This window comes from Anolis carolinensis, chromosome 4 (genome assembly GCF_035594765.1).
Source record: "Anolis carolinensis isolate JA03-04 chromosome 4, rAnoCar3.1.pri, whole genome shotgun sequence".
Classification (NCBI taxonomy): domain Eukaryota; kingdom Metazoa; phylum Chordata; class Lepidosauria; order Squamata; family Dactyloidae; genus Anolis; species Anolis carolinensis.
In genome coordinates, this window is record NC_085844.1 from 177,213,754 (window position 1) to 177,233,947 (window position 20,194).

Below are 20,194 nucleotides of genomic sequence, written 5' to 3' on the forward strand. Positions count from 1 at the left end.
TGGACTCATAGTCCAAAGCTCACTAGACCACCCTAGCTCTGTAGGGCCTTATTAATTCTGGGTAGAAAATTGTAGAATGCTGCCACAAAAAACCCATTTCGTCAAAACAATCTCTTCCCAAGCTGAGCTGAATGTTGGAAAATCAGTAATCTTAATAGTGCAGAAGTTTTCAGTGGACAAAAGTCCTTACCTTCCATGCACTGAAAAGGGTGATGGTGAAGGAGCAGAGCTTTCACTCTTCCCTGCTTCCTCTCCTCACATACAGACATAACTTCAACAAGCCTTATGAATTACTGCAAACTTAAGACGCTGGCTTATGATATCCTCTCTTCATATTTGAAGAGACAGTGCCTTAGCCCAGGGCTTGCTGGAACAACTTCTTAAAACGGAGGGGAAAGGGGGAAGTCTCTGTTGGGCAGGGAGAGAATTTATTAGATTCAACACATTTTTAAGATCTCCTTCAGGAACATTGTGAGAAGATGCTAGGGTACTTCTGTGTAAGTTCTATTTACATGTCATCTCCATTTGAAAATCGAGATTGCAGAAAGCACAGTATGGTTCTATTTACAAGTCTGTTTCAGTGCTGATGAAAAGACATTCAAATTGCATTCTGTATTATTATTGTACTGAGCCATTATCTTTAGCTGTTCTTTAGCAGTGATGAAATGACATGATCACTTTAGCTAGCAGACTTGGCAAAAGGCTCTTAGCTCATTCTCTCCCTCCCCCCCCCCAACTCACTTAGTAATTGTGTGTAACAGTCAAGACTTACATCATTTTTGTCCTGAGTCTTTAGTGATACTGCATTTTATTTTTCTTCCATACATGTTGCTTTTGTTACACTGAATTCTGTTGAGTCAAAGGACTCTGTCATCCACTGTCAACTTGACAAAAATATATGGATTGGGAATGAACTTCATTACAGCTTCATATTCTGAATACTTTGGGGGCTCTGATTGTTTCCCATTATTATGAGATGAACCTTAATGTCTATCTCCAGGTCCTTTTTTCGAAGTGACAAGCAAGTGGGAACAGCTAATTTGAAGCTAGACAAACTGGAATCTGAATGTGAAATTAGAGAAATCATTGAGGTACAATGCTGGTTTTGTTCTTGAACTGAGCTATAGTGATAGCATAATTGTATGCTATGCAAATGGTTTGTTTTTTTCCAAAACAGGGTAGACTGCACTGACTTCCTCTGTGTAACTGAATTGTTGCAGATATAGTTGCTTTTTCCCATTCTTGTGGTATCTTAAAATTATGTTCTCTGTATGCCAATACAAAAGTATTTGGAAATAGATCCAAACTCTGTCCCTATTTGTAGGATTTTCCAGTTATTCAAAGTGTAGACATACGGAAGTTTTGTAAACTTTGTAAAGTTTGTGGAGCATTTTTTAAAGCGCAAGAATTGTGGCGTAGGTCAACATGGTCCTCTCCCTTCTGCTCAGCTTCCAGGAGCTTTTCCAGAAAGGAGGAAGACCAGGCTTTGAAACCAAAGCTCCCTCTAGGCAACTGTAACTAGGTGCTACATTCACACTAGAAGGCATCTCGCACACCACATGTATATTTAAATGTGGGTACTTATATTCTTATGTCAGAATATTGTTCACGAAAAGGCAAGGTAGGAAAATCCTAATTTTAAAAAAAAGTATAGTCCCTTCTAAATTGTGCTGCTCTTGATTCATTGCTAATTTCCCCTTTCCTTCCGATGTCATGAGGCATGAATACTGTTGCTTATGTGGCTTAGCATCTACCATACGCAAGAAAGCAGCAAAAAATAACAATTTGGCTACAAAATTTAAAAATCAATGAGTAGTAATAATAATAGAATCAAAGCCAGAAGAGGCTAAAAGAGTCATCCAGTCCAGCTGTCTGCAAAGCAGAACAAATCTGCTCAGAGGTCAAGGAAATACTGGTTTGATTGGATTGGCTGCAAGGAGGCCATGTGGGAGGTGACATCAAATATCCCCAGGGATGGTACGGGTGACAAGAATACCAAATAGAAACTCATTGTACTCACAAGTTAACACTTGTGAAATCTATACTTTGGGAAGCTTGTAGCTGGGAAAAATTCAAAATGCAAATGGAAAAATTCTCTGGATTTAAGTTATTTTACCTTCCATACATTTTATATGTTCGTGTTTAGGTTATGGATAGTAGAAAGCCTACTGGTGGAAAACTAGAAGTAAAAGTGAGACTCAGGGAACCACTTACTGGGCAAGACCTTCAAACAATTACAGAAAACTGGCTGGTCCTTGAACATTAATTCCACTGAGGTAAGGGCATCTGTATCTTCCACATAATATATTTCTGATAGAAAGCAAAATATAAAACTACTCAATATTCAAAAGCAGATTATGAAAGGTGCTTTGATTTATAGAGATACAGATCTTAGCTTTTTTTTCAAGCAAGTTTTGTTTTAAAACTATTTCTATTATATTTATAGCACTGTGGTGCCTAAGGAGTCTAAGAAGACTTAATTTGTAAGACAAATACACTGCTTTAAGTCAAACTACAGATTACTCAGAAACAGAATGATTATATTATAGCCACAGGAAGAATTCCAGTAGTCATATTTTATACCAAAATTATGACTGGAATCAATTTACCTTTAAAATGTTAATATACAGTAGAGTCTCACTTATCCAAGCCTCGCTTATTCAAGCTTCTGGATAATCCAAGCCATTTTTGTAGTCAATGTTTTCAATATATCGTGATATTTTGGTGCTAAATTCGTAAATACAGTAATTACAACATTACATTACTGTGCATTGAACTACTTTTTCTGTCTAATTTGTTGTATAACATGATGTTTTGGTACTTAATCCCTCCTTATTATCCACGATATTCACTTATCCAAGCTTCTGCCGGCCCGTTTAGCTTGGATAAGTGAGACTCTACTGTAAATAGCATTTTATGCATTGCCTTTACCATTTTTGATTGAATGCATGCTACAAAGACATTGTACTTCTTCTACGTGGTCTCCGATTATTGCTGCCCTGCCCTGCCGTACTTCTAAAGCTATGTTCCATTTTTATTCCATCTTTACAGATCCAGGAATGCAAGAAAGCTGCAGAATGGACTTTATAGAGACATAAGAGGTTCTGCAAGCACCAAAGATGTTCAATGAATGCACTACTGAACATAACATCTTTTTTTTCATAACTATCATATAGTATGAGTTGGTAAGCTTTGTAAGTCTACTATTAGGAATGGAGGTTCTGATTCACAAAGATGGACTGATCTCTCTTAGGACTTGTTGGGACTAACATTAGTACTACATGAATGTTATTTGTTAAATGATTGCTGACAGGGATACATTTGCAGCGGCTGACAAAAAGTGTTGTTTTGATGAGTAGTGGTATATTAAAATGTGCTGCGGAAGTGGAAGTTTTATCATGTAACTTTCCAATAAGATTGTGCATTTCCTAGCTGTGGAATAAACTCTATTCTTACATACAGAGGAGTTAGTGAAACGGCTATTACTGTTAACAGTCTGTTTACATTGCTTTTATAAGCTTATATCTCTCCCACTGGCCGTTTATTCTAATTACTCTAGATTAGAATAACACTAGCATTAATATTTTGAAAGGGACCTCTATCATATATGAGACGGAGAGAACAGCTAACTTTTAAACACACATTTTCTTCCGTTCCCCCCCCCCCCCAACTGAAACTGAACTGAAGCTTTCCTCTGATTAAGAGTTTGAGAATTGCATAATTTTGGCTTTGTGTGACGAAGTTGGGATTCTTAACCGTTTATTTTAAATGAAAACTCACAAAGCTGCGGCGGGTTTCCCTGCCTTTAGTCTGGTTTCATGGGCCACAGCAGGGGACTTGGAGACAATTTCCACAGGAAATAAAAATATGACTTCATAAATCTAATTGTGCCATGTCAGGCAACCTTTGTTTCTGTCTTAAGTGGATGGAAACAATACAGTATTCTGGGTTTTTTTTAAATTTTAATAAATTTAATATACAAAACTACATGTTGAAAATAAAAATATAATATGCAGTCTTTTGCAGTGTTAACTGAATTTTAAAAGTACATTTTTTATTTAAACAAGTACTCATTTCTTAACAATATGGTAATCTTAAGGTCATTTTAAAGGCTATGGTTGAAGCAAACCAGTCAGTCAATAGCATTTTGCGCCAGCATAACCCTAACAAAGTGGTCTTCTGCAAGGAGAAAGAGCAAGAAAAAAATCATTTTTTTCCTCCCTGCTTCAGTAACTTTAAAGCAAAACTGAGTTTCTGAAAAAGCTGCTTCTGTGATGAAACCGGGATGCCGTCTCTTGAAGTAGGAAACTGCTGTTGCTAAGTAGCAAATTTTAATTGATGTTGGAGAGTACCAGAAAACTCAACGTTGTCGCTGAAGAAAGGAAATCCTAAAAGCAACTTGAGTTTATATGCAAGGAAAAGAAAGCCCACGAAACGTCTCTTTAAACTGCTGAGAATCCTTGGGATACAAAGGATTTCAGTGGCGCCTATTCATGCCTGACCCATATCCCATGACACAATATTCAGCCCCTTTTGCAGGAGCCTAAGAACTGTTTTCAGATAAAGTGGCCAGCAATAATGCAGATTTAACAAAATTAACTTCGTTTAACCTTTCATTTGGATCCTAGATTTAATACCCTTGTGTCCCTCAATGTCTAGCTGTGGTTTACAATAGGCCATGGGACAAGGGTTTTACTACTCCTAGGCAAGCAGGAGCAACTGGCTCAACAATGAGCTTGACTACGCAGTACTTCTCTACCTACAGAGAAAAGGTAACTATCAAAGCTGCCACTGCTATATACATTGGCTTTCTTTAAAAATTCAACAGGACTGTAACAACTGCTATTTATCTTTTCTACTAAGCTTGCCCCTGCTTCTTTACTTTTTGGACTTGTATTAAGTTCTACATTTGTGACAATCAGTCTCAATAGAAGCAGTCATCTCTGCTTGAAGCCTAAATTTGCTTTCTTACTCTTTGACTAGCTGTCCCTTATTAGTTATAGGATTTTCAGGGTAGAAACTCCATGTAATGGGAATGTGTTCACATTCCTCCGCTTACCTTCCTTGCCAGTTGCACAAGTTGCAGCAAGAGGACTTGGGGTTGCCCTCCTGGTGAAGGTCAGTTTTTGAGGCGGCAGAGCACAAGCTTTCCAGCCTGAAGTGAAAGCAAAACATGCAACGGCCACCAAATTGTTATACTGTAGTTCTCACAGGCGAGCTTAGTGTGGTGCTATGATTATAAAGTGTTATGTAAGTGCAGGCATAATGGGAGGGCTCATGTAGATACAGTGCACACCAATCGGGAAAACCAGGGAAGGACATTCCCCTTTCTAAAAAAGCAGGAGCATCTGGAAAGAAAACAGCATTTCCATGTAACTGCTCTTTAAGGCTAACAATTCCCATGCCATGGTTGTTTTTGAGTTGTATTTTCCCCAAAATTCACAATGGCAGATGTTTGCCACACTATCAGTTTGAAGTAGGGACAGTTTCACAGTTAAGGAAAAAGAAGGCAAAACTATCCTATTTATACACACAAAACTGCAAGCTTAATTTACATATAGCTTTTAGAGAGATTGCTGCTTTGTTTGGGGCAGGCGTTAAAAGATACCCTCAGTCATGCTGCCTTCTTTCTGTACACCTACTATAGAAATATCCCAACATACCTTGGAGGTACTTTGACCAATAACCTGGTCAAAATAATGTAAACGATTCTTTTTTAATGTCTAGAGAAATTAACCATAAATGGCAGTATGAGGTCAGAATGGAGGTCTTGATTGTTTCTTCATAATAGGTTCATCTAAACACACTAAATGTTGACATTTTCTCCCCATGATCTCTGCACCCGTTTAACATTGAATACATGACTACACTTGTCTCAACATGGCCGTCATGTTTCTAATCTGTAACAGAAATGTATTAACTGCAAAGATAGCATAGCCATTTTGAAGCTGCCCTGATCCTGTTTGTTAACAAATGCATAGACGATTCAGAATTATGGAACAACTGTTCTCACGCCCCCCCTCCCCAGCGCCCCTCATAATAGTGTCAACAAAAAGCTTAATTTTCCAGTTTTAAAGTGCAAATGATTCAGATACAACTGCTACTGGAACAGGTCTGAACAGAAAATGAAGTCCTCTTATGAGATGTTTTCCAGAATATAAAATATAAGCTCCATGATCACTGGGCCTTCACTCAGCTGGCATGCTCCTCCATGAATTACTGGAACTAAGGCACTGTCCAGGTCATTCACGTATTGAGCAGGCAGGGGCTGACCATTGCTCCCAGCCTGATAGCCAACCTACAGAAAAACACAACAAAAAGGAAACACAATGTCTTGTCTGCTCAGGAACAAAACTCCATTATTGAACCGTCTTTAAGTTTCTTAAAAATCCAAGGATGAAACAAACACGAAAGGAAGTTGGTATTGAAAATGGGGCTAAAAAGAAGCCCTACCATAATCTACTAATAAAGATGCTGTTATAGTCATTGAGCAAGAATATTTTGCAAGGAATGATTAATAAAGCAATCTGTTGTTTTCACAGAGAAAGAAACAAAGATGGGTCCATGATATACCATGGATGGATACTAATGGGGGGGCGGGGGGCGGGGGTTAGACTTATGGATCCCTTGCAAAGGAAATTCTGCTCAATTACAGTACCAGCCAATACCTCTCAGCTTCAACAGCTGGCAGAAAAGAAATATACCAATGCACTTCTTCATTCCATACGTAATATTTAGATTCAAACAAGTCTCCATTTAGAACATATATAATGAGTGTCTAACATGCCAATTCAAGCATGGCAACAATACTTAAAAAGCAAATTACACAATCCCCTACTGAAATAGAAAGATATTTATTCAATATTTATCTATGAAACACTAAGAAAAAACATCAGAGTCTCATATCACTTCCAGAAAATAATCAAATTGTCACTTCGAACATTCTGACCTTCACAAGCAAAACCCTACATTATTTTCCAAACTTGAAGCACTAGAATAGATCACAGAAATAGATCACACTGCAGAAATTGCTATGTTTGTTAGAAGATCTTCATAACCAAAATTGGAAATATCTAGTTGTAGATTATACAGCTCTTTAAAAGATACATACAGACCATTTAGGTGGGTAAAATGCTGCTCAGGTTTTTCTACTTACTTGATCAGCATCAAGTGTAACACGGAGACCCAACTTGGTCATCCCATCTTCTTTCAGCAGCTTCAAATGAGGACACAAGGCCAGGCAGAAAGCCTTAGCCACGTTCTCAGTCAGCCGGCTGTGGTCTGCTGGATCACTTAGGCCATTATGTTGGTCATCATTTTCCAGAAAGAAAACCTGAAGGGGAAAAACGCTCTCATATGAAGTCTCTAGCTATACTTTATTAGTGTTGCAACTTGAGAACACATGGAGATACAAGCAATTTATATTATTCATTCATTTTGAATATTCAACAGATTGTATTCCAGTTAAAAACTTTCTTCACAGCAAAAACTAAAAGATTGCTATATTTAAAAATAAAAATGGATGCTAGGTTTATAAATGTAGCAGTAGCATCAAGAAAGGCAGAAAAAAAACAGCCAGAAGCATAACAGCAAGTTGGTAACCTATCTATCTATCTATCTATCTATCTATCTATCTATCTATCTATCTATCTATCTATCTATCTATCAATCACAGGAAATAGGGAGATAATTTGATCTCACTTAGAGAAAAAGGTTGGATATTAAATAAACTTTTGAAAAGTGACTGATAGGGATTGATACTATCTCTTAACAGAATATTCTCAATTGAATGGTAATATTGTAATGTTACATGTTTCCAAGTTAAGTTAGCAAAGTCCCGACACCAGGAAAACTAGAAACCACATGAGATATGTTCACATTTAACATTAGAATATTTAGTGGAAGTGAGTGTATCCATCCCTTTTTGGGTTCCCAGCAGTCTCTTGTAGCTAGACTTTGTGTTGATCAGCACAGATGCACGAGTTTCATCATCCAAGGTCAGAATGAGATCCCTTCTGTAACATACAAACGATTTGCTTTCCTCACCTCTGTCCACCTAATAACCTTCCCATTTGCTTTATATTCTGAGCCATGGAATATCTTTACACTTGTGATAGACTCCATAGATTTGCCATCAATGGGACTCACAACACTAGAAAAAAGAAGGAATAAGTAAGCCGCTTTATTAGAAGAATAGTTCCTTAAATCTGATTATAAGTATAGGACTAGAAACCTGGGTCTGAGGACAATGTAAAACAAGCCCACTCCCTTAAAGTAAATTTAAAGCATCCTAGAAGAAATGGGCATACAGTAATATGAACAATTAAAATAGGTTATGTATGAAGTGTGGCTTTTTCAGAGACTATAATACCAGAAAGTCTTCAATAAATACTATTCTGATCACATCAAATTGTACAATCTTTTGACGGTGGCTATATTCAGCTATTTCCAGCCTGGATATTGTAAACACTAGGGAAGGAGGAAAATGCTGGCAGTTCCCTATATTGAAGGTAACCTTCAGATGAAAGCAGATCACATGGCAAGAAGGCTGTATTTGGAAAATTGTCTTTCATATCCTGGGGTAATGGAAAGGAATTGCTCTAGCATGCTCCTTATCATCATCATTGTAGTAAATTTTAAGGATGACATCGTGGATAATAGAGATTAAAGTTTATCTGAAAGCTCCACACAAATATATATTAAATGGCCACTTCAGCACAACTTTCTCATCCTCTTCCAGTGTTAGTTATTCCAGACAGTGTATGTGAATGGGACTGCCATTATTTCATGGATTTTCTCACAGCATTTATGCATAGTATATTTGTATGCATCTCACAAGGATGGTGAATATATAATTTCATACAACACACGTTTCCTGTGTAAAATCATGTGAAGAAATGGTATACAATTATGTTGTCAGGTACCTTGGTTTTTATATCCACTTTCAACATATTGTTAGTTCTTTGTAGCAGGAAAAAAAGGATGCTCTTTAAAAATAGTAAATAACAGCCACCCAAAAATATATTCCTCAGTGTCTTGGTTTTTAGGCCTGTTCTTGGAATTATTTGTGGTGGTGATTCAGAAATTTGCATTAAATAGACCACATCAGCTCTAGTTTCTTAGATGTGTGTGTCAAATGACTGGAAAGCTTGTACCATAACTCTGGGCTTTTGGTATGAAATAAGCAGATTTTCATGTAGTATGCTTTTAATATTTGTTTCCTTCATGCTTTAAATATATTAATCTAAACACTACATGAAAATATCCTGATATTTTTATGGGCAAGCAGAATGAGGAGTGGTATATGGCTTATGTTTTCCATCTCAAAAACTAGAGCTGACTGGGGAAAATCGTGCATTTTTTTTGGAATCAACAGATCAATTATACCCAGAAACAGATCTAATATTTGAGGCACCAAATGTGTGTGTTGCCCAGTGTAAAGCATCTGACTTAAGGAAAAAACACAGGTACATTTGAAGTATCATGATATCCAATGTGCTCTTATGAATTTGATCAAAGACCCTAGTCCACAAACCTGTCCACCAGGACTTCAAATATTAAGATGCAATCAACACATGGGCAGAGGAACCTTCTCTTTCCCCATTCCAAACAGAATGCACTATAAGCTACAAAAGTGAAACCACATAAACTTATGTAAAAAATGACAGCTGGAAACGAATGTATTACCCCTTGTTGAAGTTTTTGTCATCATCTACCCACTGAATGTACACATGCTCTTGAGGGTCTTCGGCATCTATTTTACCACAAGAAATAGTGAAGTCTTTCATCTCCCTCAAAGCCTGCCTCAAGGAGTCCATATTTTCAGCTGTTATTTGGACCATAACACCATCTAGGGAAGACAAGACACCGCAGGTGAAAACAACCCAAAGTTGTGTTCTTAATCAAATACCAAATGTATAACACATATAACACATATTAGCCAGATTAATGCTGCAACCAGCTAAATTCTACACTCGGTTTTTGATACGAGATTTTAAGCTCTTGAGTCTTGGTATTTTCTTTGGGGCTTACATGTGTTTGTGATGGGCAATCATGGAAGGTTATGAAGCAACATCAACATCCCAAGAAGACATTGAAAGGAAGACCCTGTACTGCACCATCTGCCAAAAAATCATTTTGATGCCCCCCAAACACCCTCTAAGATGGCATTGAGAAGTTTTATCCATTATTTTAGTGCAGTAGTTTTCCATTACTGACAGATACTATCAGCCCCATGGCTAGTTCTGATGTGTTATTACATACATTCCACTTTGTTTATCTGCTGTTGTCATTTGGGCTCTGTGACATCATTATTTAGTTGAACAAGTATTTCGTTTAAAAATAGCAATGCAATGTTTTTAAGCAATTTAAGTTCCAACCACCACTCAAGCTATGTTCTACTATAGTAAATAAACATGTACTTGATGGAGGATGACTCAAAACCTACCTTCTACAATACTGGACTTTGCCAGATAGCCTGAAGATGATTTCAATGCTCCACTAAATACAAAGAAGCTGGCCCCAGTCACTGTAACAATGAAAATAAAACCCCACAAATTTATAATGTATATATGCAAACTGTTCCAGAAATACACGGAGCATCAAAGCAGCAAATACAACAGAAAAATTAACAACAGAAAAAATAATGCAGCCACTAATGAGTACTAATGGTTTTGCTTATTTATTTCCCACAGGTATTTTGTAAACCCCTGACTTGAAGAAAGAAATATAAATACAGGCAGTCCCCAAGTTAAGAACAAGATAGATTATGTAGGCTGTTTTTAAGTTGAATTTGCATATAAGTCAGGAAAGTGTAACTCCAGCCATATAAATATAAGGTTTGGATAGCATAGAGAAGGGTTAACACCCCTGTGAAGTTTGTTTTGCTGTCTGTGCCCCTGTTCAGAAGATTTCACCTCACTTTCTGTTCCTGTGATAACTGGATTTTGAAAAATTCGGCTTCTTTCACCTCTTGTCTCACCCGTTGTTAACTAGGAATCATTTGTAAGTCGGATGTTTGCAACTTGGGGACTACCTGTACACATACACACACACACATGGATATATATATATACACACACAGATATACACATACATATACACTTATATTCACACAAACAGTATACCCCCCCCCCCCCCACACACACACACAGATACACACACTCCTACTTAAAATGTCAAAATGCCACACTTGAAAGGCTTCCAGGAGTGTGAAATCACCTTTTTTGTTGAGAAGAAAAAGGGTGCTCTTATGAGTCCACTAAAGTTAAGAGCTATAATATATCCTTGGGTGCGTATTTTCCCTCCCTTTAAACAATTATTATGCCAAGTAAAATAATATAACAAGTTGAAATATTCAAAGGAAATCCAATTACTAGTAACACAGTTTTACAAGTTGAGCTTCTTTTAGAGTGAGCAAAACACTAAGGACGTATCTCTTAAAATCTCCTTCCTTGTGATAATTTCATTATTATAGAATGGAAGGGAGAAAACAGGAAGTACAGGCTATGCAAAAGGCAAAATGAAATGCAATCTCGGGGTGATAAGGGTGTAACCCATCAGGTTAAAAAGTCATTACTATCTTGCTCCACAATCATGACAGAGCTGGTTAAATATGACTTACAGCCCATGGCTTACTTAGAGACAATGGCTTATTTTAAAAAAGAAATTCTAAATATTTAATGTGATTGGTCACCCAAAATCAGGTTCTTAGACTATAAGTATCATCCCAACAAGGCTAACCAGCATTACATCATCTGAACAGGGATATTCTATCACACCAAACATGAAAATGTTCATTAAAATGAAGATAAACAGCAGCAAAAAAGCTACACGTGATGCAGTGACTGGATTTATCGTGTTTACACAAAATCAGAAAAGTGCATTCAAGTCTCTATTTTTATCAGTGTCTGACACTCAGTCAAAAGTTGAGACCTATTTCTCATGCACTTAGAAAATTAGAGATGACAAAAAAATGCACGAAGTACAGAAAAAAAATTAACTGGCCAGAATCCTGTTAATGACAACGGAGAACAAACATTGATGGTAAAAGAAATAAAGAGTTCCACATCCAGAGGTGTATCTAGAACAGTGTACCAATGTGCAGAGTGCTTCTATGCACAGTCACAATTTCTCATAAGTAGTACAAAAATGCAATTCAGTGTACTGGTAGGGATTGCATTGCTAACACAGTGTAACTCGACCTGTGGATATTTATGCTACACTGAGACAATGAATGATCTAGCCATTGGCAGGAAGTCTCACCTTTTCTTGGTTGATTGTGAATGCTGATGGCCTGTGTCTGGTAATTCCCATCGTCATTCTGCACACATACAAGATGAGAGTCTGCCCTCTCATTGAAACATGCCCCGCCTGCCAGAACATGTTCATTCGACTTGTTCATGGCTTTCATCATCTGCAGCCAAACCAAAAACAGAACATACAGCGTTATCACATAGTATCAAACTGCAACGTGACAATGAAATGTTCCTGGCATGTGGGAGGAATCCTTGGAGGAAATGTAGTCTCTTTAGGATACAGGTAAACAATTGCCAAGGCTCTCCACAGGAACCTAGGATGAGTATCCTCTAACCCTTGCACTCTCACTCTTATGCCCACACCCTTCATGACTTGGTTACTGGGCATTTTGCCCCCTTTTCAACAATGTGTTGCATACATCACCTTCTTTAAGATCGTCGTCCCAGCCAGGAAGTGATCAGATGTTCTGCTCTGGTCACTTTCTATTTTGAAAACGAAAGGTCTATACAGGCTGAAAAAAGGGATTCTGTAGGCCTAAAAATGGGGAGCGGAGACATCAAAACACTCCAAAATATGATGGAACAGCCAGCAGCGCTTCCTAGATGCTTGCAGGTTGTGTCAGGGAGATGTAGAGGGAGGTGTGAGGATCTTTTCAGGCTTCAAATATAGCTCAGGAAAGCACATACAGCCAAGAGACGGAAGTATGCTCATCTCAGCTTTAGCGCCTATGTGAAACTATTATTGCGTAGCTACTTTTGTATCGAAACTACCTACAAAATGTTAGGTAGATTATATTCAGGCTATTTATAAAATTCCACCTCACTTTAAGAATACACTTCTCAAAAATAAATAACTGCCTAGCTTAAAATATAATTTGAAGATGACCCCAGCACAATTATAAGGAGTGTCAAGTCCTCTTCACTGAAGTTTCCCAGATGTGGAGCAAGGCACAAGGCCTTACTCAACAGCAATTTCAGGCACAATATCAAACTCTTAAGGCACCAGGTCTTGGAAGCTAAGCATGATCAGCCCTGGTTTGTACTTGGACAAGAAGCTGTCAATGAATACTAGGTTCTGTAAACAGTATTTCAAAAGAAGGACATGGCAAAACCACCTCTGAGTATTCCTTGTCTATGAAAACCCTATGAAACTCCTGGGATCACCACAAGTCAACAAGCAACTTGAAGGCACACAAGAACACTGACGTATTTCACGTCTAATATTCAGTGGGTTGCTTCTGCAACTTGAATGTCATGGATTTATTCATATTGCATACCTCATTATATCTGTTACTGGGAATTTTGATGCTGGTTTTCCTTACTTCCATATCAACCACTAAGCCTTGGACAACCGGCAATGTATACTGGTAATTTCTGAAGTCCTGTCAAAATACAGATCAACTAAAATCATGACACTAACAAGAGGTTGAGCTTTACTAGCACAATGAACAGTATTGGCATAGAAAAATGATATTACAAACTCTAAATTTAGTTCAGTTGCAAGCACAGAATACTAGATTAGTATTGTTTTGCTAAGACTACATTACTATTTAGTAAAATTTGGCAGATCACACAGAATGCCAAAAAAAGTAAAATTGATTTAAAAATTACAATGCATATTTTAAAAATTAAACTGCAGCTTAACCATAAACTATTTGAAAGATGAATTGTTGCTTCTAGAGGGTTTCAAGAAAGAAAAGATATCTCTGGGGAGGGGGCACAGATAAAAGGGAGGGTGGAGGAGTCAAAGACAATAAAATATTATTGAGCAATGCGTATGGATGCAGAACTACACATTCCCCACATTTACAAAAGAAAAAGCCAAGTATGTTTTATCCAGTTTTATCCAGAGAAGTTACCCATGGGAATAATAATAATACAATAACTTTATTTTTGTATCCTGCCTCCATCTCCCCGAAGGGACTCAGGGCGGCTCACATGGGGACAAGGAGCAAATCTATCTGACTGTCATGGATCATCCACCCACTCCAACACCAACACCACTACTGTTAAGCATCTTCCCTGAAGTCAAAGAACACATCACACATTTAATGGACCTTTAATGGTATCCTTCTGGGACACCTCACGGGAATGGGACTTGGAGGTACTGTCCTGCAGTGGCTCCACTCATTCCTGGAGGGTCGGTCCCAGATGGTGTCATTGGGGGACGCCTGCTTGGCCCCACAACCGTTGACTTGTGGGGTCCCACAGGGCTCTGTATTGTCTCCCATGTTGTTTAACATCGACATGAAGCCGCTGGGAGAGATCATCAGGAGTTTCGGGGTCCGGTGTCATCTGTACGCAGATGATGTCCAGCTCTGTCACTCCTTCCCACCTGTCACTAAGGAGGCTGTTCAGGTCCTGAACTGGTGCTTGGCCGCTGTGTCGGACTGGATGAGGGCCAACAAATTGAAATTGAATCCAGACAAGACAGAGGTCCTCCTGGTCAGTCGGAAGGCTGAACAGGGTATAGGGTTACAGCCTGTGGTGGATGGGGTCACACTCCCCCTGAAGGCGCAGGTGCGCAGTCTGGGGGTGATCCTGGACTCATCGTTGAGCCTGGAGCCCCAGGTCTCAGTGGTGGCTAGGGGAGCCTTCGCACAATTAAAACTTGTGCGCCAGCTGCGACCGTACCTTGGAAACCAGACTTGGCCACGGTGGTCCACGCCCTTGTTACATCCCGTTTAGACTACTGCAACGCACTCTATGTGGGGCTGCCTTTGAAGACTGTTCGGAAGCTTCAGTTAGTCCAATGGGAGGCTGCCAGGTTAATAACTGGAGCGGCGTACAGGGAGCGTACCACTCCTCTGTTACGTCAGCTCCACTGGCTGCCGATTAGCTACCGAGCACAATTCAAGGTGCTGGCTTTAGCCTATAAAGCTCTAAACAGTTCCGGCCCAGCTTATCTGTCCGAACGTGTCTCCCGCTATGACCCACCTCGAAGCTTAAGATCGTCGGATGAGGCCCTGCTCGCGGTCCCGTCAGCCTCACAGGTGCGGCTGGCGGGTACGAGAGACAGGGCCTTTTCAGTAGTGGCTCCCCGCCTATGGAACGCCCTCCCCATTGAAATCAGGCAGGCTCCCTCCCTCCTATCCTTCCGTAGGAAGGTAAAAACTTGGTTGTGGGGCCAGACAGACCCAGTCTTTTAAACTTGTACACACCTATCTATATTTTATAAATGCATTTTATGAATGTTTATGTAAGTTAATTTTTTAACTGATTTATAGTGTATTGTACTGTTTTTATATGTCTGTTTTATTGTAAGCCGCCCTGAGTACCCTGTTGGGTGAGAAGGGCGGGATATAAATATTGTAATAAATAAATAAATAAATATTGAGAAGCACAGCCCACAAGGCATTGTTTATGTTCAAAGGGCAACAACACCCTTTCTTACAGATGTCAAAAGAGCCACTGGGCTCTATAGTGGCAAGAAAAGTTCATGAACACCTTATGATTGCCCTCTTATTTCCAACTTTCTAAACATTTTTGCATCTCAATCTAACTTCATAATCCTAGTAACAACAAAAAATATGCAAATCTTTAGATTCAGTAACTGATGGAATTTTCCTGAGCATCAGTGACTTCAAGTTCAAGTTTCCTAGAACTTCTCTCTCACATTTGTTCCAAGGGATTTTGGCCCATTTATGCTTACAGAACTGCTTCAGCTCAGTACTATTTGAGGGCTTCCTTGCTTGAACAGCTCACTTCAGATCCTTCCTTAAGATCTGAAACGTTTAGTTCAGGACTTGTGACTAAGCCTTACTAAAACATGAAATGGCTTCTACAGTCATTCTTTGGTGGATCATTTGTATCCTGAGGACTATTACTCTGCAGTATAACCCACCCGTGCTTAGGTTCTCAGATGGCTGACCTGGCATTCTCCTCAAGAAAATAATCTTACTTTGCAAAGTTTGCATTTGTGTCGGCAACAACAAGCTGTACAAGCCTCAGGTAGCAAAACAGGTCCAAATCATGACCTTCTATCACCCTGTTTGACAGCTAGGATCATTTTATTTGAACTCAGTGTTTGTTTGTTTTCGCCAGACAGTATTTCTCCATATTTCCTTCTGGTTTTTTTGTCTAGAGAACATTGAGCCAGAAGACCTGGAGAGCATTCATATTAGTAAACAGGCTTTCTGGAGTGCAGTGGTCCTTTTCAGAGAATAATGGTTTACTCCTACTTCTCCTCCCATCATTGTAATTTTTGTTCTTTCTAATTGCGGAATAATGAAAATTTACATTAGCCACAGTAGGAACCTTAAACATTCTTGTGGAGTTTTTAATGACTTCCTGGATAACACACTGGCTTGTTCATAAACATATTTTGGGAAGATAGCTGGATAGACTAACTGTGATCATTAATAGTCTCAATGTGTAGATTATCTGCCTCATTGGTGGAGTCATAATTCCTTAGAATTTGTTTTATAATGCTTTCTGAATGGAACAGCATCAACTTTTCCCCCCTGGGATCCATGGAAATTCTTTTGATCATAGCATGACTTGTTTCCACACAACCGTATGTTGAAGACTAAAGGATGGTTGCTTACCTGTAACCATGATTCTTTGAGTGGTCATCTGTAAAATTAGCACATGTGATACCTGATGCACCTGTGCAGTAATCAGTGGAAACCTCTAGCAAGCTTTAGGCTTGTGGCTGGGCCCCCTGCCTACCCTCCATAGGAGGCTATATCAGCTGTAGAAGGCCCTGTAACATCAGTTCCCTGCCGCTGTGTTGTGGCTCGTGGCCTAAGCATGTATTGCGGGGAGGATGGGCAGGGCTGTGCTAATTTCACAGATGACCACTCAAAGAAACATGGTTACAGGTAAGCAACCATCCTTTCTCCTTCGTGGTCTCTGCTGAAATTAGCACATGTGATAGAATAGCAAGCCACAAACCTTGGATGGTGGGCATCATGCCAGTGCCGAAAAGAGTACTGCTCTGCCAAAGGCGGTGTGCCTCCTCGACTGGACATCCATCTTATAATGCGTGGCGAACGTCAGCGGGGTAGCCCAGATTGCTGCCCGGCAAATGTCCTGCAAAGGGACTCCACGGAGGTATGCTGCTGAAGCAGCAACAGCTCTTGTAGAGTGGCCTCAAAGGTGTGGAGGCGGATCTCTGCCTGACATCTGATAGGCCATCTTGATGGTTGAAACCACCCATGCTGAGAGGCATTGGGGGGAAGCTGCTAAGCCCTTACTATCATTGCGATACTTTAGGAACAGTCTTGGGGACTTTCTGAAGTCCTTTGTCCTGTGCAAATAAAAACATAACGCCTTGTGGACATCAAGTAAATGCAATGCCCGTTCCATCTTGGTTGATGGATCTTGAAAAAAAGCAGGAAGAATTATCTCTTGCTGTAAATGAAAAGCAGTTGCAACTTTTGGCAAAAGTTGCAACTGCTTTCTCTCGGTGAAAATGAAGATAGGGCTCATCTGCCCGCAATGCACATAACACACTTGCCCTCCGAGCTGATGTGATTCCAACTAAAATGGAAACTTCGCATGAAAAGTATGGTAGGTCTATCGTAGCCATGAGTTTGAATGGCAGTTTCGTTAGTGTATCAAGCACGAAGTCGAGCTGCCATGAGGGGGGTGGGGGAGAGACTGGCGGTTGGAGGTTCCTGTAGCCCCTTAAGAATAGTTGTACCATGGGGTCCTGGAACCACGAAGTACCGCATTTCCTACGACGACAAGCAGAAAGCACGGCAAGGTAACACTTTATTGATGAGACTAAGCCGTCTTCCACCAGCACTGAGGAAATCAAGCAGGACAGAGGTAGATGCTTGGAAAGGGTCAACCCCACGTTGAGTGGCAAAGGCAGCAAAGCGATTTCATTTAGCCTCATATGAGCGCTGAGTAGATGGATGGTGTGCCGCATCTATGATACGAGTCACTGAGCTGGAAAGTGGTGGGGCCGGACTCGCCATGCCATGAGGCAAAGGAGGCCGAAGTCTGGGTGGCGTATGCATCCCGTGGAAGAAGAGGAAGGATGGCTTGGAGCATCACCATCCGGAAACGTCGTGCATGGATGTATTCATTAAGACCGCGAAGGTCTAGAATTTGCCTCTGGCCCCCATCCTTTTTGGGGACGAGGAAATAAGTAGAAAAAAAAGGAGTAAGAAAACATTGAGGGATGCAAAGGAACGATAGCCCCCTTCTGAAGGAGAGTATGGACCTCATCCCAGTGGAGGGCGGTGTTGTCATCACAACGCCCAACCGTGGTTGCTTCTTAAACTCAACAGAATAGCCATGCCGAATAAAAGCCAGCCAAACATGTGCCAAAGTGTACAGGTGAAGCATGCTGCTGAGAAGGGGAGGTGAGAGGAAGTGGTTTAAGTGCCCGTAGATGGTGGTGAGAATGTGAGAAAGACTCCAGTGAAGAGGAGGAAGAGGTAGTCGCTAAAAGCAACGCTTCGATTTTGCCTGATACTTTCCCCCTCCCTGCTGGCATACAGACGCCTGTGTCTGCTGCTTTGAGGAGCGTGATCGAGGCTGGGCTGAAGCGCGTGTTGTTGGGAAGTAAGGCTTGCGATTGTAAGCCAATGACTGTTGGCCTCTTGACCTTGAGAGAGAGAGCAAACACAGGGACGCCACACGCACTCCCTCACCTGCCTTAAAAGGTCGCAAGAAGAAGAGAAAGTCGTGCGGTGCAGCAGAGGCTGCCTCCGAGTTGCAGCAGCCCTCCTCCAAGCTCCATGCTCCAGCATCCACTTCTCCGCCGCCATCTTTGCTGGATCAGATTTCTCTCCTTCAGGCTGCGCAGGGGTGGAGCGAACTTCCGTCGGCATCTGGAAATTGAGGCGGAGCCTCCTTCCCTCCTCCACAGACGCTTGCCCTGCCCACAGAGCAGGCTGCGGCCTTGCCAGGCATGTCAGGCCCAGAACCAGGACTATCACGGCAGGCAAGCCAGCATAGGGCGTTGTGCCATCCAGGCCGTGGAGCCTTACCGAGACCAGGCTGCCGCCACTGGAGATCACGGTTCTAGCTCTCTTTGGCATCAAGGGCTACGTGCCATTCTCGATCCCACAGCCGCTCTCCTCTTGAACCTGATGACTACTTCAAGGGCCGAAGCCCATCTGAATACTCCCTGCGTGAGTCTACTACACGCTACCATTGATACCGACAGCATGATGCCAAGCGAACATCGCCAAGGCGGGATCAACGGCCTTATGGGCCTGACTATGTCAATTATTCCCCAGGATGAAGGCCCTATTATTTTGCTCTACTCTATGAGCATAGGGCCCATAAATGCCCCAACCCTACACCACCTCCACCTGTGTTGTCGCCCCACAGACCTTCAGTGACATCTCATCCCTCCCCATTCCAAGATTCTAGGCATGGCGATGCCTCAGGATCCTCTGTAGATAAACCTACATCTACAGAGGCAGCTGGGCCTTTGACTTCATCATCTGTTGATGATTCTTCTGGCTTCTCCTCTCTTATGGTGAGGATGTCTAAAGCCTTGAACCACAAAGCAGGTACGGGAGCCTGTGGCTGATCCAGTGTACCCACTGGATCAGCAAGTGCAGCAGACAGTAGTCTCAGCAGCCTTACCACCGCTCCCGTGCCTTCTTCAATTGACTCAGAATCCAGACCAGGCACCTTCACTGGTACTGGCAGTGTCTAGGAGGTTGGATGCGAGGTACCATGTAGACCTCACAACGGCAGACTGGGTAGATTGTCCCCCCAAGCCAAATTAGGTTGTGGTAGACGTTGCAAAATGCAAGAGATCTCATACCTCCCAACCAACCCCCCCCAGATAAGGAAGGAAAGAAACTGGAGTCCATGGGTAAAAAGGCTCATGCCAATGCAAGCTTGACTGCCCAGATGGCACACTATGGGGCATACATGTTCTCTTATGATGCCTTTCTATGGGAGAAAATGGCTCTACTTTTGGATCTTTTGCCACCAGAACAAGAGTATGGCTAAAGCCTACC

General features: G+C 40.9%; 2 protein-coding genes across 5 annotated transcripts in view; one reads left to right on the plus strand and one right to left on the minus strand.

Annotated features, from left to right (window-relative positions):
- Positions 1–3,461, plus strand: part of cc2d1b (coiled-coil and C2 domain containing 1B) — a 39,098-nt gene extending 35,637 nt beyond the window's left edge. Inside the window, exons 23-25 of the mRNA XM_003220286.4 lie at positions 1,001–1,091; positions 2,147–2,276; positions 3,052–3,461. Of these exons, the coding sequence (XP_003220334.2) occupies positions 1,001–1,091; positions 2,147–2,266 (211 nt within the window). The 3' untranslated portion in view covers positions 2,267–2,276; positions 3,052–3,461. The remainder of the gene's footprint in view (positions 1–1,000; positions 1,092–2,146; positions 2,277–3,051) is intronic.
- Positions 3,462–3,942: 481 nt separating this feature from the next.
- Positions 3,943–20,194, minus strand: part of zfyve9 (zinc finger FYVE-type containing 9) — an 83,111-nt gene continuing 66,859 nt past the window's right edge. For all 4 annotated transcript variants that reach the window (XM_062978307.1, XM_062978306.1, XM_062978305.1 and 1 more), the window contains 7 exons: positions 13,535–13,639; positions 12,265–12,415; positions 10,448–10,528; positions 9,688–9,850; positions 8,047–8,152; positions 7,157–7,333; positions 3,943–6,298 (listed from right to left, as the gene is read on the minus strand). In XM_062978307.1, the coding sequence (XP_062834377.1) occupies positions 6,137–6,298; positions 7,157–7,333; positions 8,047–8,152; positions 9,688–9,850; positions 10,448–10,528; positions 12,265–12,415; positions 13,535–13,639 (945 nt within the window). In that variant the 3' untranslated portion in view covers positions 3,943–6,136. The remainder of the gene's footprint in view (positions 6,299–7,156; positions 7,334–8,046; positions 8,153–9,687; positions 9,851–10,447; positions 10,529–12,264; positions 12,416–13,534; positions 13,640–20,194) is intronic.